Source organism: Microtus pennsylvanicus, chromosome 10, assembly GCF_037038515.1.
Source record: "Microtus pennsylvanicus isolate mMicPen1 chromosome 10, mMicPen1.hap1, whole genome shotgun sequence".
Classification (NCBI taxonomy): Eukaryota; Metazoa; Chordata; class Mammalia; order Rodentia; family Cricetidae; genus Microtus; species Microtus pennsylvanicus.
The window spans coordinates 107,471,616-107,489,911 of NC_134588.1; the positions used below are offsets into that span (position 1 = coordinate 107,471,616).

Below are 18,296 nucleotides of genomic sequence, written 5' to 3' on the forward strand. Positions count from 1 at the left end.
TGTGTGTGTGTGTATGTGTATATGTATGTATGTGTGTATGTATGTATGTGTGTATGTATGTATGTGTGTGTATGTATGTATGTGTGTATGTATGTGTGTGTATGTGTGTATGTATGTGTTCTCAGGGACAGGATCTCACTGTGCTGTCCAGGCTGACCTTGAACTCAAGCCCCTCCCACCTCTGCATCATAAATGATGAAATTAGAAGCATGTGCCACCAGGTCAACCTACGTCCCATCTTTCTAAAAAATCAAAAACCAAAAAGCTAGTTAAATCCAGAATTGTATCAAATGAGGAAAGAACTCAACTGAAGATCAAGGAACAAACAAAGTTGTGGGGTGTATGATTCAAAACAAGAAACAGTGTCTTCCTAAAAGAATTTGTTTATTTCTTCACTGTTTGAATGCTGTTCCCACATCATTGATTTTCAGCCAAGAATCACACATGAGGCCTTAAACTACCTGTACCACATCTTAAAAATTACTGCATTATGTATTCTTAATATCTAAGAAGTGAAGTTGGTTACATATACTATAGGTTCAGGGTTTGGAAAGCATGATGGGAGGGGCCTTTGGAGGTGATGAAGATGGTCTAGGTCCTAAGTATGACCTTTACCTTTAACCTCAAGGCAAATTGTTATTGGTCTAGATCTCTGATCTCTAAATTATATAAATGACACTATTCCCACCAAAGCCATCACTACACTAGCTATATGCTCATTCTCCATAAGATAAAATAATAAAATAATTCCAACCCCAAAAAAGAAGTCATGGAAAAAACAGAATCACTTATCAAACACGTTCTCCATCTTATGTAACAGTCATGGTGCTAATTCATCCATGTCCTTAACTTTTAAGATGATCTTATGAAGTTATACAATGAATTGCCCCCATTTTCTGGACATGGAAACTGAGGCTTGCTGATGCCCAGTAGCATGCTGAAGACTAGTTACTAAACATTGAAACTACTCACCCATCTGCTTAGAGCAAGTGTTTGGAACCAAAGCTACTGTACAGGTTTTCTTCACTTACATAATGACAGGATTTGGACCCTGTCTAAATACCAAGACAAGACATAGAGTAAACCTTTCCAAACTGAAAGGAATATACACGTGAAAAAGTTTGTGGATCATAGTAACAAAGTCAGAACCTGATTTGACACCATGTGTGAGCTTTATCATCAGCAAACTTCCTCTTAGTCCAGGAGCCAGATGTCTGCAGCTGGAAAAATAACTCACAAGATGGCTGCCTTGCTATTTCACAAAATGGCCTTTGTGCTATTTCACAAGATGGCTGCCTTGCTATTTTACAAGATAACCCTAACCCTTTGCTATTTTACAAGATGATTAGCACTGAGAAAGTTGCCTTTAAAATTTCTATGGCTTGCAGAAATAGCATGCACAAAGAGGGTCTGCATAGAGCATGGTAGAGAGTGTCTAAAATGGTTCGTTTTAAATGCAGTTTGCCATATTCTAGAACCACATCTAAGATGAGAGTATCAATTAAGGAATTATCTAGATCAGGCTAGACTCTGGGTATTTTGGAAATGATCTTTATGGTTATTGACCCATCTTTCTACCCTCTTCCTGCTCTCCACTCTCATCCCTCTGGTGGGCAGTACTATCACCACCTGAGAGTAAAGAGAGCTACTGTGTTGGTAGCATGGGCTCGCTTGTTTCTCTCTGATTTGACTATTGCTGTGACATGAACTTGCATGAGTTACTGACTCAGGTACCACCCCTAATACTCAGAGCATATGTTGACTATGGATAAAAACGATGGGAATAATGGAGATGCTAGTGGCAGCAGTACGTTCCCTCCTTAAATAGGCTTGAGACTTGAGGAAGCGTGTTCTTATTATATTCTTGCAGACTAAATCAAATGATTTACAAAGTGAAGTGTGGTTCGCCTTCCATTCCAGAGCCTAATAAGTAGTATCAGTTCCAGAACACCTCATTATTAGCCCAGTGGCAAACATAACTGATATGTTGATAGAGCCACTCTAGCTGGCATCTTTCATAAACATAGGATGGCCAGGTAGAATCTTGTGTGAGATGTCTTTTTACACTGTTATCTCCACAAAAGAAAGTACCATGAGCCAAGGGGGAAGCTTTACATTGTAAAAAATAAAATAGAAAATTTCAAATCATAAAACATAATCCCTAAGATGGCCAGTACAGTTTTAACCCCATCACTGCATAAATAGCAAAGTTAGACTTCAGAAATTTGAAGTACAGGTGGTAATTAGGTACCATGGTTTGAAGAGGTAAGATACAGACTTTCAAGTACCGACTGCTGACATTTGAAACAATTTCACCTGGAACCCAGGTGTGAGCATCTGCCCTTGATATAGCTGTTACTTCAGGGCAATAATTAGGATCTTATCAACCCATCAGTCTCAGAAAAAGAGGTTGGAGGAAAGAGAACACTGTGTTGAAATGTCTCCTATAGGCTCCTGTTGGAACTCTTGGCACCAGCCAGTATACTGTTTTGAGAAACTGGGAACATAGGGTTTGGTTGGGTGACACAAAATCTTGAGGGTTATAGCTGAACCCTGGTTCTGCATCCTAATCTACCAAAATATCAATCAACAGTGCCTTAAAATCTCCCACCACAACTAAATCTACATTCAAGAAAAGAAACTAGGCATAAGAACCAAATAATCCCATTTAAAACTGGGGTACAGATCTAAACAGAGAATTCTCAACAGAGGAATCTCACACGGCTGATTAGTACCTAAAGAAATGCTCAACATCCTTAGCCATCAGGGAAATACAAATGGAAATGACTCTGAGATTCCCTCTTATGTCTATCAGAATGGCCGAGATCAAAAACGCAAGTGACAGCTCGTGCTCGTGAAGATTTGGAGCAAAGGGAACACACTTCCGCTGCTGGCGGGAGTGCAAACTTGTACAGCCACTTTGGAAAGCAATATGGTCGTGCATCTGAGAATTGGGAATTGACCTACCTCAAGACCTAGCTATACCACTCCTGGGCATATCCAAAAAGGAGGCTCCATCCTTTCACAAGGACATTTGCTCAACTATGTTCAAGGCAGCTTTATTCATAGTAGCCAGAAACAACCTAGATGTTCCTCAACCTAAGAATGGCTAAAGAAAATGCGGTATGTTTATACAATGGAGTATACTCAGCTGTTAAAAACAATGAAATCACGAAATTTTCAGGCAAATGGGTGAAACTAGAAAAAAAATCACACTGAGTGAGGCAGCCCAGACCCATAAAGACAAACATGATATTTATTCGCTTATAAGTAGATATTAGTAGCAAAGTAAAGGATGATGATGCTGCAATCCACAGACCCAGAGAGGCTAAGGAACAAGAAAGGCTCAATGGGAGGGAAGAATGGGATAAATGAGTCTCCCTGGGAGTTTTCCTGAGTGGACTGGGGGCAGGTGGGGATGGGAATAGGAGGGATCAGATTGGGCGAGGATGGAGGAGAGAGTACTGGGAGAGACAACAGGAATTGGGAGGTATCTTGGGGATAAGCTAGAAACCTAGTACATGGAAACTCCAAGGAATCTACAAGGATGATCCTAGCTAAGACTTGATGTGGGATGTCCTTCTGTATATGTGTTACTTTTATTGGTTGATAAATGAAGCTGTTTTGGCCAATGGCTTAGCAGAGTAAAAGCAAGTGGGAAATCCAAACAGAGGTATAGGGAGAGTAGGCAGAGTCAAAGAGATGCCAGCCGCCAAGGAAACAAGATATGCAAAAAATGAGGTAATGCCACGATCATGTGGCAATGCACAGAGTAATAGAAATGGGTTAATTTAAGATCTAAGAGTTCTGTAAATGGAGGCTGTGCCTTTGTTTCCTGGCCACACAGAAAATATATTAATTACAATGCTGCTTGGCCAACAGCTTAGGTGCAATCCTAGCTAGCTCTTATATCTTATATCTTAACCCATTTCTATTAAATTGTGCATCGCCCTGAGGCTGTGACCTACCAGTAAGGTTCCAGCATCTTTCTCCATCAGCAGCTACGTGCCATCTCCCTGACTCTCCCTTCTTTCTCCCTACATTCAGTTTAGTTTTCCTGCCTAGCTCTATTCTGCCGTGTCATAGGCTGAAGCAGCATCTTTACTAACCAATGGTAATAAAACATATTTATAGCATACAGAGGGTAATCCCACATCATGAGCTAGTTAGAAATATGCCTGAACCATTGACCAAACAATCTTGTAATTATGGGTTCTGTGTGATTATTATTATATATCCCAGGATTATATGGGAAACAAAGTACAGTCTCTACCTATAAATGGTGTCCAAACATTTGGCAAGAATTTCCACATAAAGCCTGAGAAAGCTTAAAAAGGGGGCGGGGATTCTAGACAGACAAGAATAGAATCAATTGCAGCTTCTTGGTAACCATCTTTTCTCTGGTAGTCTCTGTTTAGTGATGGTGAGCAGAGGTGCAGCTCCTTTAAGCGTCTTCCTGACTCAGCATTAGCAACAAAAACCCCGCAGCTCTTTTAAGAGGCTCTGCCACAAAACACTTAAATGATGTTTATGAGCAGCCAGCATCAGGCTGTGTCAGTACCTCTGCTATGAAGCTAGACTCTCAGAAAGCTAAGGAATAAGGCAGAGCCAGCTGTCAAAGCTTCAGCTTCAATCCTAGCCACGCTTTTTAGCAGATTAAAAACTCACGTACTCAGAAAATGATAGAAATGTACAATAAAGACAGATTCAGATGGAAATTAAAAAAAACCCAAATCTCTAAACAGTTTACAAATATACATTTAAAATATATGTAGGCTAAGGAGAGAATAAAAGGATAGAGAAAGTCCTTTTTAAAAAATAGAGTAGCTGGGCATGGTGGCTCCTGCCTTTAATCCTAGCATTTGGGAGACAGAAGTAGGCAGACTTCTGTGAGTTCAAGAACAGCCTGGTCTACAGAGTGAGATCCAGGACAGTCGAAGATACACATAGAAACCCTGTCTCATAAAACCAAACATTAAAAAATAAAAGTACATAGACTAATAAAAATGGATTAATTTTAAATGTACAAACTAACTAGAAATACGCCTGAGCCAGTGGCCAAATAGTCCGTGTGATTATTTAGGCCTGGGCAGCCAGGAAACAAAAGAGCAATCTCAGTCTACAAAGACCCCTAGTAATGAGGGATATGGAGCCTGAAAAGACCATCTCCCTTAACCAAACAAGACTTCCAGTGAGGGATTGGGTCACCAACCTGGCACAAAACCTTCAATCTACAATTTGTCCTGCTTGCAAGATGTGTTGGGGTAAAGATGGCACAGAAATTGTGGGACTGGCCAACCAATGACTGGTCCATCTTGAGAGGGAGCCCAACCCTGACCCTGCCTGGAGCACCAGGACCCCAAGGCTGTATAGCCCGGAGACCTAGGACAGAACCAAACACAACTGGCAAAAAGTAGACGCAATGATTCCTGATGATATTCTGCTACACTCATAGCCAGGAGCTTAGCATAATCATCATCAGAGAGGTTTCCTCCATCAACTGTTGGTAACAGATTCAGATACCCACAACCAAACCTTATGAAGAAGAGAGGAAGAATGATTGTAAGAGCCAAAGGAGTCAAGGACACCCCAAGAAAATTCACAGAATCAACTAACCAGGATGCATAGGGGCTCACAGAGACCTAACCGACAATCTGCGAGCCTACAGGAGTGTGATCTAGGTCCTTGGCATATATATTATGGTTATGTAACTTGGTCTTCTCGTGGGACTCCTAAGTGTGGGAGTGGAGGCTGTCTCTGACTCGTTTGCCTGCTTTTGAAACCCTTTTCCTTCTACTGGGTTGCCTCATCCAGCCTTAATACAAGGGGAGTCACCTATTCTTACTAAAACTTGATATGACACATTTGTTGATATCCCTGGGAGGCCTGCCCTTTTCTGAAGAGAAACAGAAGAGAGGTGGAAGGGGTGGGATGTGGGAGGGGGGACTAGGAACGGACAAGGGAGGAGCAACTGCTGTAGGGATGTAATCCACATGAGAAGAATAAATTTAAAAATTAAAAACCAAAACAGTCAAATGTGGCTTTTTGTATTTTGGAAGTTCACATTGAAAGAATTAATCCATTACTTTCTTTTCTTTTTTGTTGTTGTTGTTTTTTGATACAGGGTTTCTCCATGTAACAGCCCTATGTGTCCTAGAACTAGCTCACATAGACCAGGCTGGCCTCGAACTCACAGAGATCTGCCTACCTTTGCCTCCCAAGTGCTGGGATTAAAGGTGTGTGTCACCAGACTAATGTCACTCAAGAACAGGCATGTCTACCAGATAAAGTGTACACAACACCCATCAAGACTGTATAGGGCTGTATTCATTTTATGTCGCATGTCTTTGACCTAAAAAGAAGCCATTTAAAGGAGGAAGATTGTATCCTGACTTATAGTTTAAAGGGACACCCACCATCATGGTGGGGAAGCTAGAGCAGCAGCAGGAGGAGGCATGGCAACAGAAGAAAGCTGCCGATCTCATGGCAGCTTCAGTCAGGAAGCAGAACGCAAACATGAAGTGGGTACCAGATACTAAGCACTGTACCCATAAGGCACCCCCTCCAACAAGGCCCCACCTCCACAACCTTCTCCTGAAACAGCGCCACCAGCCTGGGACCAACTACTCAACCACCTTAGTCTATGGGGGACACTTCATATTCAAACAACAAAAGTCATCTTATTATATGTCAATAAGTCAATAGTTACCATGGCAGGCCAACAAAGGGAAATGTCCATATATTTGTAAATACACAGAATTTCCTTGAGTGATCACACCGTTCATTTCTCATTTTTTTTCCCAGCCACCACTGCCACACAAATGGCCTCCTCTCTCTACTGACAGAGGCAAACATTTATCTTAGCTGCCTTGATTTATGCTTCCTAGCATTCCTGTGAATTTTAAAAAGCAATTAACACGGCACATTTTCAAACCTTCACAAACTTTTATGAAAACCAACCAACAGACACTGTGAAAAGACAAAACATTTCCAGTGTGTGATTTATGATCATCGGGCCCAGGAAACTTACCCTTTCTATAGCTTAACACCTTTTCATCCCAACCTTTTCTTTTTTAATGATGATAAGCCTCCATAACTCCAAAAGAATATATTGGCTTCTTTTTCTGGCAATTAGATTTAATTTTTACCCTCTCAAATTCTTATTTTATTTTAAACCCAGAATCTCATGGCTTGACACTGGTAGAACTCTAGTTTTCTGAAGCTTAAGATTGCTAATCATGTTTAAAGAATTCAGCTCAGAATCGTGGCTTTGGGGAGACAAAATACCTGGCCCTATGATATCACTCAAACAGCATGCTCAACCTTGGGATACTGAGAATTTGCATGTTTACTTATTAAAATATTATGAGATTTCTTTCATGTTTTTTTAGCTCGGTTGCATGATTCCCTAATGAGAACTACTTATTTATTTACTTATTAATTTATTTATTTTGGTTTTATTGAGACTGGCTAGTGTGGACCTTGTTATGTATACAGTGCATAAAGCAACCCAACTTCCTGAGTGCTGAGATAAAAAAAAAAAACAAGACATTATGCCATGCCTACCCCTAACGGATTTATTTTACAAGAAATTATAATAGTGAGAGCCGGGCGATGGTGGCGCACGCCTTTAATCCCAGCACTCGGGAGGCAGAGGTAGGCGGATCTCTGTGAGTTTGAGACCAGCCTGGTCTACAAAGCTAGTTCCAGGACAGGCTCCAACGCCACAGAGAAACCCTGTCTCGAAAAACCAAAAAAGAAAAAAAAAAGAAATTATAATAGTGACCCGAACTATCACGTATCTTCTGGGTACGCCGTACACTCTTGAACTTGGCTATACCAGTGTTCTGTAAAAGTAACTTGTGTGCACGTGTGAAGCCCAGTAGCCAGAGTGCAGGGTGCCGGAACTCTTTCTAACTTCAGACACAGCAGAAAGACCTGAAAGTAAAGAATATGACCTTCAAAAGCCTCAAGTGTAGTGAGAAGTCTCCCGCCTACCCACACTGGACCTGCGCTGTGAAGCAGCATTGCACTGGGACTGTGAAAAGCCACCAGATTGGCCCTGGAAGGAACTTAGCTAATATTAATGCAGAAGCACAGACAAGTCTATGAATAAGCAAAACGCATCCTTCGGTTCTTATTACTTGGAAGCTCATGTTTCCAACTGTTTTATGGAATCAAGTAATGTTAAAATTCATGGCGTTGCTCATGCATGTTTCACTTAAAACATTTGCTCTCTACAGGAGTGGCTTTATGCAGAGATGACTCAGCAGCTAAGAGCACTCACTACTCCTGCAGAGGGGCCAGTTTCAATTCCCAGCATCCGCATAGTGTCTCAGAACCATCTGTAATTCAAGTCCCAGGGCATCTGCTGCCCTCTTCTGGCCTCTATGGGCACTGCATGTACATCATGCACATACATGCAAGCAAAACACTCATGCACATAAAATAAACCTTTCAAAACACCCTCTCTTTGTGCAGTACCTACTTAATTGGTTACAACTTATCTCCTGCTTTTCACACCACTGTGAGTTATAACCAAAAGATGTTGATTCTGTTATGTGTACTTTGGCCAGTATGGTTGCTAGATGTAATTGTCATCTTGACATAGTCCAGCATCACCTGGGAGGAGGGCTTTAGAGAATGTCTTGGGGGATTAGCCATTGAATTGGGAAGACACACCCTGAATATGAATGGCACCGTTTCATGGACTGGCCCCTGGACCAGATGTTAAGGAGAAGGCTACTGAGCACTAGCAAGCAGGCACACATCCTTGGCTTTGCTCCTGACTGGATGCAATGTGACCAAGTGTCTTAAGCTTCTACTGCTGCTTCCCATCATGAGTGGACAGGAAGCTCCAGGAGCCACTTCTCCCATCCTCTGGGAAGGTGGGAGGAACCAGGAACTGCACAACCGGTGCATACCTAAGGGTGCCACTGCAGAAATCTCTGAAATACATGGGCAAGGAGGACTCAGGAAGCTTTAGGGGGCGGGGGCGGCGTTCCACTTCCACATGTGCTTGGACGATGTGACTCTACACAGGGCATAGAGGCTCCAGGCCTCTTCTTGGCCAACTAGCCCTGTGTGTAACTGACTGTAGATGTTATCTTCTATGCTACCCCTTTATAATAAGCTGATACATATAATTATTTCCCTGAGTTAGTGAGACACTCCAGCCCAAACCCAAGGAGGCACCTGAGTTCGGAGCAAACAGTCTAGGAGTCTGGGCTCCAGTGGGGGTAGTTTTGGTTCCGAGTCCTTCACCTGTCGATTCCAATGCTAACCCAGATAGAGAGCATCAGACTGAATTAGTGTCTGCTGGAGAATCGCTTAGTTATGGAGGTGGAGTGTAAGCGTGTGGTGTCGAGTGAGAGCGCGAGGGAGAGAGTTTGCTCAGTCTTCCTGTATCCCCTCTGCCTAGTCTTCTGTCTTAGTTCATTGCTCTCTCTTTACATCCTTTGTCTTGCCTTACTGCTAGCCTTTGCAATTTCTCTCTCTCTCTCTCTCTCTCTCTCTCTCTCTCTCTCTCTCTCTGTGTGTGTGTGTGTGTGTGTAATGTATGCATGGTGCGCACAGTTGATTATGTGCATGCACACATGTATGTAGACACATGTGCACAGAGGTCAAAGGACAACCTCAGACTTCAACCTCAGTTCTTACTTGCCACATTGCTTGAGACAATGTGAGTCTCTGTGTTTAGTTGTTTTTTTTTTTTTTTTTTTTTGGTTGTTGTGAATGTTGTTGTTTTGGTTTTTGTTTTTGCTACGTACACCAGGCTGGGAACTCCCCTATCTCTGCTTCCCATCCCCCCACAGGAGTACTTGAATTACAGGTGTTTACTAATGCTTGGTGTAGTTTTATGTGGATTCAAAGGACTTGAACTCAGGTCCTCAGGCTCCCATGGCAGGTTTTTACCCACTGAGCCATCTCTGGAGCCTAGCAATTGCTTTCTTTGTTAGCATCTTCAGAGAGCTAGTATAGACGCATCCACTAGACCTCGACAGGTGGTTTTTAATTTCAAAGGAGAGTATTAGAAGTGAGAGGGATTGAGGCTAGGGGATAAAGTGTATTTCTGATGCCTTGAATTTTGGACTGTTCTTGTTAGCAGTATCTCTCCCGACACTGTTTTAGAACCAAGAGCCTCCCTGAATTCCTTTCTTCCTACAGTGAGTCAAAGCTGCTGCACATAAGACACACTGGTTAAGCATGAGCATCACTTGGCATGAGTTTGTCTGTCAACATCATGCTATGCTTAAAGTATGCCCCCACAAGGCTGACTTTCCAAGAGTGAGACGGTGCTACCCTAAAAGCCTTCAGGAAACAAACAATCAGAAAAGATGGGCAAAAGCAAACAGTGTAGCATAATTACCGTCCAAAAGTAGAGAAGCCTGGCTAGACATAACTCCGCACCTCCCTTATTAAATGAGACACTTGCAAGAACGGAGTTCTAAGTGTCCTGTCCTGCTTCAATCACATGCAGAGCCAAGCCTGGCTGTGCGCTTGTCTGCCAGATGTACTATACAATATAACTCCAGGACCAACAGCACTGTGGACCAGGAGTGGGAGGTGGTGCGGGGGGATGGGGAAATGAGAAGGAACAGGTGCTAATTCAGAGCAAGAAGATATTGTTATAACTTGGGAAATAATTTTTTCCTTTTTATGGCTTATTGATTTTATATTGTATGCACATATGTACGTATGTATAAATGTGTGTGTATGTGTGTGTATTTGTGTGTCTGTGTATGTGTGTGTGTATGTATAAGTGTGTGTGTGTGTGTGTGTGTGTGTGTTTTCCATGCCTACTGTGGGCATTTCTGGTGCCCATTGAGGCCAGAAGGGTGTTGGATGCCCTGGGACTGGAGTTACAGTTGGGCATGAGCCACCACCATGTTTGTACCAAGGACTGAACCTTGGTCCTCTGGAAGAGCAGCCGGTGCCTTTAACTGATGAGTCTTCTCTCCAACCCCTTTCTGGAGCAGTTTCATGTCATAAAAGTTTCTTTCCAGAAGATTAAAAGTGCATTATTGCAAATTGTTCAAAATTATTACAACAGAAAAGAAAACACGGTGGGTTTGTTCTGATAGCAAGTCATCCTGAGCCCCGTGTAGACCTTGATGAGCGAGGCCACTCTCTGCTGGAGCATGTGCCCTGAAACCAGACCTCGACTGCACCACTCTCTTTCTGCTGGAGCGTGTGCCCTGAAACCAGACCTCGACTGCACCACTCTCTGCTGGAGCGTGTGCCCTGAAACCAGACCTCGACTGCACCACTCTCTTTCTGCTGGAGCATGTGCCCTGAAACCAGACCTCGACTGCACCACCCTGCTCTCTCCTGTGACCAAAGGAAAAGGCTAACGCTTGGGAAAACTACCTCTCAGTGGGTTCCGAATCCCTCTTCGAGCTGCACAGGGTACTTGGTGTTCCTCTGCAGGCCTCCTCTTGTCTGGCGTGCATACATATGCAATGAGAAGACAGCATGACTAATTTAGCTCACCCTTTTAGGAGTCTGCAAAAGCACACAGAGGAATCCAGCTCCATTGCCCATTCAGCTTAACTTTGAACTCTGCAAACTTAGCTCTGTCCAGAAGGCACCTTCTCTGGCAGCCGCTGTCACTGCTTCTTCTTCTCTTTCTCCTTCTCTTCTTCCTCCTCCTTCTCGCTTAAAATTTACATATGATTGCTTGCAGGTTTTGAATATGAAGAGCATATGTGAACATCTTGATATGAATTTTATTTTCATTAATTTAGTGACGTGCAAAGGTCACAGGGTCAAAGACACAGTAATTCTTTTGTACTTCCGCATTTCAGTAGAACAATGCCAGGACTCTATGCTGTTTTTTTTTAAATAATCATCCTCTGTAAGAAACTTTTTAAATATAGGGAGTCCAAGCTAGAAGTCACTTTGCAAAATGACTCATCTTTAAGTTGCCTGAAAGACCCTTAACGTTCATTTAAATCGGGCTCCCAGAATCCAGCAGGCCGCTCTCTCAGAGACTGGTGAAATGCCACACACACATGCGTGTGCTAAATTAGTAAATTAGCACTCAACATTTGAAGCTGCAGGGACCACAGCTCCCAGGGAGACTTTGTGGCAAATTCTACAGCATCGCTTCAGGACTCTCTACCTCCACGGGAAGGGAAGACTCCTGTACTCGCCACAGGGAAAAAGGAATGATGGGAAGTTTTCCTCAGAGTTGCAAGTTTCTATTTGACAACTCCATGCAAGAAAAAAGGTATCAGTCAAAAGCCAACACAGGGCTTTACAGTTTCCAACATACTTCTTCCCAAAACATGGCTTTCCTCCTCTTGTCTTCTCGTCTTCCTCTCTCTTCGTTTCCTTTCTTTCTTTCTTTCTTTTTAAATCTAGAATTCTTGGTATAATTGCTCCAAACCTTTCTTTCACCTTCACCACCTTCTTCTTCTTCTTCTTCTTCTTCTTCTTCTTCTTCTTCTTCTTCTTCTTCTTCTTCTTCTTCTTCTTCTTCTTCTTCTTCTTCTTTTTCTTCCTCCTCCTCCTCCTCCTCCTCCTCCTCCTCCTCCTCATCATCATCATCATCATAGTTTGTTTCTCATCAGTTAAGCATGACGCATGATGGAATGCAAGTCTGCTGCAAGTCAGGCATCAATATCATAACATTTTTTGCAATTCAAGCTGTGTAAAATCAAAGCACTGTTCTAATCAATTGATTCAAAAAGACAGACAAATACAGAAACCACACAAACTATAGAAGCTGCATAGGTGAACTCAATGTCAACACTCTGGTGGGAGGAACTGAGTGTTCTCTGTAAAGGGGGCACGTGTCCCAAAAAGGAAATGCTCTCTGCTTAGACCTGAAGAAATGCCCACAGTGATAAACTAGAGAGGCCCTTGAGTCGGGTCCTCGTGTTAACAGAGCAAGTGTTTTCCCAACTGAGTTATCTCCTCAGCCCCACCCCTGCTCTCTTGATGAGACCTGGCAGTGGCTCCCCACTCCACAGATACCCCCACCATGACCCTCTGCGTCCCTCGGGCCTTGTGACCCCTGCACCCTGTGGCATCCTTCCGCTACGGGTCCAGGGTCTGCTCCATAGCTCAGCTGGGTGCCCTGACCGTGCCAGACTCCAGCCTACTCAGGATCCGCACCATGGCTGTGCCCTCTGACTGAACCCATCTTCCCACTTGTCTTTTCCACAGCTGACTTCTTTCCATCCTTCAGGTTTCAGATGGATGTCGCCCCCTCAGAGTTCCTGCGGCAAGCAGCCGCTTTGGGAAAGCCTCCCACTCCCGGCTCTGGTTTCTCTCTACGATTGCACATCAGTTTCCTCTGCAGCATCCACAGCCTTGTTTATTAATGTCCTGATGATGGGTCGCCAGCCTTTCTGACCCCAAGGCAATGACCAGGAAGTATCATAAGGGAGCCAGCGCAACTAAAGAGTGGCCAAAATAAAGAAAGAAATAAAAGTCAAAGGAGGGACAGGGGGTGGGGGAGGTGGGGAGCTTGGGATAAAGTACCAAAATGAAGCTTCTTAAAATAACACAGCATTTAAAACCTTGGCTATTTTTTGAGCTCAGTTTTCTGAATAGGATCAACGAGCGCTCTCGATGAATTACAAGTCTACTGTCTAAATACTCACCTTGCTTTCCACATTATCGCCCCCTTCTCTCCATCCTGTTAGTCACTGAGACCGACTGCTTGCCTCATCTAAGTCTGCCTGCACCCTGTCTACGACTCTTCCTCCCACACCCATTCCTGCCATCCCTGGCAATGCTCACGAGGCTCGCGCAGGTCACTGTCCTAACCTCCTAATGGTTCCATCCACTGAGCTGTTTTAACTTAGCCTCTTCCTGAAAGATGCGTCCTAACGTCACTGCTACCTCTCACTTTCTTTTTTTATTTAAAAAGGGGACATTTTATCTTATTTAGCAAGTACAATACCCCTTGAAGAGCAATTTAGATTGAACTGCCTCCCCCAGCAGCCAGCATTTCCTGCTGCCCTCCCTAAATGAGCCTCTGGTCTACACAAACGTTTACCTGCCCACCCCCAAACCAAGTCCAGTTCATGCTCTGTCTGGGTTCTGGCTTGCTCCTGCCACAGCCTGCTCAGCACTGCCCTTCCACAGGCAGAAACAGTGTCTTTTTCCAAACACAGCCCTAGTTCACAGTTCACCTCCAACTTGGATTCGTTTGTCATGAGCTGTGGCCCACATTCTCCCCTTTCCCACTTCCAACCACATCCTAATGCCAGCTCCATGGCACATCTGATCATGTGACACTTATGGCTGCTTTCCATGTGTAAATGATATCTCTTTGTAAGAGAGTGTCCCTGCTTCTTTAAGCTCCCAACCGTGGCAAAAGAAGCAACAATCCAACATGAGTCACTTAGACTGGCACCAAGTCCCAGGATCCTCAGCATAAGGCTTTCCAACATGGACAACCATGTCAGATGACCTGAAGCCCCCTGTGGATTTCTACCTTTGTTTCTTTCCAGAGCTCTCGATGTCTGGAATTCTCCTGTATATATGCATTTGCCTTGAAAACCACTAACTCTTCTCTCAGTTTTAGGACAACTCCTAACAACCAGAAGCAACCATCCTTTGCCCCTTCCTCCCTACCCATGTACCTTCCTAGCTTGTAAAGTATACCATGGGTTCCACTACACACCTGGCACCCCTGTGTTCCTCTGCCTACTGTCTCAATCTGCCCTCCAACCTCCCTGACTCATTGCTGTGAGAGTGTTTACTACCTATTAAATAAATAAATGCACAAACAAGCAAGCTGATGATGAGATGTGTTGAGCAAGCCCTGAATTCACTATCGTATCTATCAACATATTGTCGAGTAACATCCCCTAAGCCGCAGCCCACACCACCTACATGCCTATCTGTTTTCAATTTGAAGATCCTTTTAAAAGATTTTTTTAATTTATGTGTGTCCATGTATGCAGGTGCCTGTAGAGTCCAGAAGAAAGCCAAGAATCTCCTGAAACCAGGTACAGGAGTTGTGAGGTGTCCAGTCTTGGCTGACCTGCATCCTCTTGCAAGAGCAGCAACTGTTCTTACCCACTAAGCCATCACCCCAGACCCTTCCCCAAATTAATTCTTAAGCACCTACTATATCTCAGAAGTTGGGAGATTCTGGGGGAACAACAACAACAAAAAAAAAAATTAAGAACCCCTGGCATCCTACCAGCAGAGACAGGCACAGGGGCCGTGGCATTGTTTGGGTGACTGGATTAGAAACAAAGAGAGGGCCTGAGTCAGGCCTCTTCATAAAGGTGAGTGAGGTAACCATGGCTTGGACCAAAGAAGTAGCTAGAAAGGTGAGCAGTCAAGGATGGGTTTGCTTTATGAGTAGAGCCAACTCTGTGAACCGATGGGCTAGGAAAAGGGAAAGTGGGGGGAGGTAGGATGATCGTAGACTGTGGGGGGGGGGATGCTCGTAGACTCCAGTGTGTGCAGCTGTGGAGCAGAACTAAGGAAAGGTGGTGGAAGGATCTGATTTCACAAAGGGTGAGTAACTTGGAAGCAATTCCTTAGGTTTGGGTCTTAAAGTTTTAATATGGCACTGTGTATAAATGGCCTTCGCCTTAACAGGGTTCCAATGTAGAAGCTGCCTCGTGCATGCTCGCATCTTAAACTGATAAAGAAAATAGGAAAGCCATGGACATCTGCAGCCCACATGGCCCCATGAGGCACCACCTTCACATGACACCGCCCCACAAAGGACCCTGCGAGTTCCCTGCCAAACGCTCAAGTTCTGGTTTCCAAAGGACCAGTGCAGCGTGCAGCACACAGCATGGTGCAGCCCATGTGGCTAAGAAACACCTTGGTCACGAGAGCAGCAGCACTGATATTTATTCCTTTAATTGCACAGATGCAAAATATATGTCAATTAAGAGTCATATGGATACTTAAAGTGTTTTTACCCTAACTCCTAATCTAGTCCAAGGTCACAGGAAGTGGCCTTGACACAGGAATAAGAAAGACCGGGGAATAAAAAAGATCCCAGAGGGGTGACTCAAAATGACTTGAGCCACCTAAGGCTACAAACTGAGAAGGATGAGTAAGAAGAGGCCGGGCTTTCAGGCAGCTTCCTAAGTAGTCCAAATCACCAGCTACTGTATTTAATGCCTATAATTTGGAGGTAAAGCTGGTAACAATGGTTTATTTCTTTTCATGCATTGAAGTATATGTCTGTGAAACTTAACTGCATTTGGGGATTCCGAAAATGAGACTGTTTATAAACACACAGCGCAGCACTAAGAGCATATAACGACTGTGTCTCTTGCAAAGTAATTTAGTGGCAGTCACAGTGAGTTATAATGTGAGCTCTAGAGTTACCCTTGGACAGCAACAAACCCTTCTCACTCAGTCTGGGAGCCTTTATTCTTTTGCTCTTGCCCTTGCTTGCAGACTCTGAAATAAATAGTTCTTTCCACAGCAGAAATGGCCAGCGTGTCTAAGTCTCAACCAGAACCTGCTATTATGCTTAGGAGTCAAGGCTGCCGTTCCTCCGGATTTTCACAGCCACTAATCTTGTTGTTCCATTGCAACAACATTTCCAACGTCAGAGCAAAACCAAGAGGAGCAAGACATCCAGGGTCCAGCTTTGTGTCACAGTTAACACGTTATACGTTACACGTCTATGCTATTGTCAAAATATAACACATCGACAGCAAACCCTGAAGCAATCCCAGTGTAACAACAGGTGGGCTGTCAAGGGAGGGTCTAGGTTCACAAACCGAGAGAGGTGACATTGAATCAACACATCCAGCCAAAGGCAGGTGCAAACCTATCCTGTTACACTAAGGACGAGAGGCCGGGGAAAGAAAGGGAAATGCTTATACAAAAAAGCCATCATCTCAGACAGATATGATATATTACAATATATTATCCCTTATCAAACATCTCCATCATATTGCTCCTGAGTTTTACAGTATATATTTTAAACTTAATTCTACATTCTGAACTGATGGCTAGCTTGATAATTCCCTCAATTCGAACTTTTAATTCAAAACTCGATGTCTTATACCCTCGTTTTCTCTCTCAGATGACTTCGCCCAACCATACACAGGAAATTTGAACACACGAATGTCAGGTCACAAACTGTACCAAACAAGAAAACAGAAAGCGAGGCGTCTCCTACCTATGGTTGTGATAACTGTACCAGCAAAGAAGAAAGAGCTTCCGAGGTCCCAGTGACTAACTTGATTGGAGCTGTTTCCTAAGGGGATAATCCCTGCATTTATTGCTGCCACTATTTGCTGCAAGTTTAAAAAGAGACTTATCAGTACATGGCAATCACACAGCGGCATCAAACATCTCAACACCCGCCCCAACAACAACAGATTACACACAAGGGATTGACTTTAAGACTTTGACTTTCCTATTTAAAAAGGGCTAAGGGATTAAAACTTTCTTCTGAAAAATGTAGTACCACTTAAATCATGGAAATTTTAGATTTCACAGCAAGTGAGGGGATTGGCGTGGAGCTTCTAATAGCGTGCATGTTCAGTATCATAGTTGAACCAACACCTAAGCATATTAGTACTCTCTAGTAAGCAACATGGATTGGTTATATATTTAAATATCAGATTGCAGACTGCATCTAAATAATCATAATCCTTCATTAACATGCTTATGATTTCAGATGTTAATGGTCATACCAAAGACTGGGCTCTCTACAAGAGCTAAAACCATATTTCAAAAGATCTGACTGGGGTGAGAAAAAATTACCATGAAGCCTGTTTGTAAGTTATGTCTATCCGGTTAGATCTACATGCCTGGAATTTACACAGATTCTAATACATTCTTCAAGAAAAATCAGCCAAGGTCTTCATAAGCAGTGCTCATGGGGACCATAGAATCTATCCACTCCTTGTGTATGCCCCCGAAGAGGCAGACTGGAAAACAGCAGGACGACCCCCTCTGTAGTGTGAATGATGTGGATTACATCAGAAGACAATGTGTCGCCACAGAGAGGCGCTATGGCAGCCAGACTGCATGTTTCTGCTGTGCTTACAGAAAGAAGCTTTATTGTTTAACTTTCTGATTTTAAAATCTGGAGGATTATCGTTTGCTAGGTGAGGAAAAGTCAGGACAGCAGGCTTGTTTGCAGTGGCATTATGGTGACAAGTCAGGGGAGAATAAAGTACACCCTAGAAATGGGAGCGTGCTACACTGGCCGCTGGCTGATGGAGCAAGCAAGCACCCAAGACTGCAGTAGATTGCAAATCTCATTTCACAGCTGCTCACAACAGGCAGCCAATCTATAGATGAAAATGACAGTACTTGTGTGCAGACGCAACAGAATCATG

The 18,296-nt window shown here is 43.5% G+C and overlaps 1 protein-coding gene across 8 annotated transcripts in view; it reads right to left on the reverse strand.

Annotated features, from left to right (window-relative positions):
- Positions 1 to 18,296, reverse strand: part of Kcnk2 (potassium two pore domain channel subfamily K member 2) — a 186,363-nt gene that overhangs the window by 70,216 nt on the left and 97,851 nt on the right. For 4 of the 8 annotated variants that reach the window (XM_075989437.1, XM_075989438.1, XM_075989439.1 and 1 more), the window contains exon 3: positions 17,126 to 17,243. The exons of the other annotated variants lie outside the window; for them this stretch is intronic. In XM_075989437.1, coding sequence (XP_075845552.1) covers positions 17,126 to 17,243 — 118 coding nt within the window. The remainder of the gene's footprint in view (positions 1 to 17,125; positions 17,244 to 18,296) is intronic. 8 annotated transcript variants of the gene reach the window in all.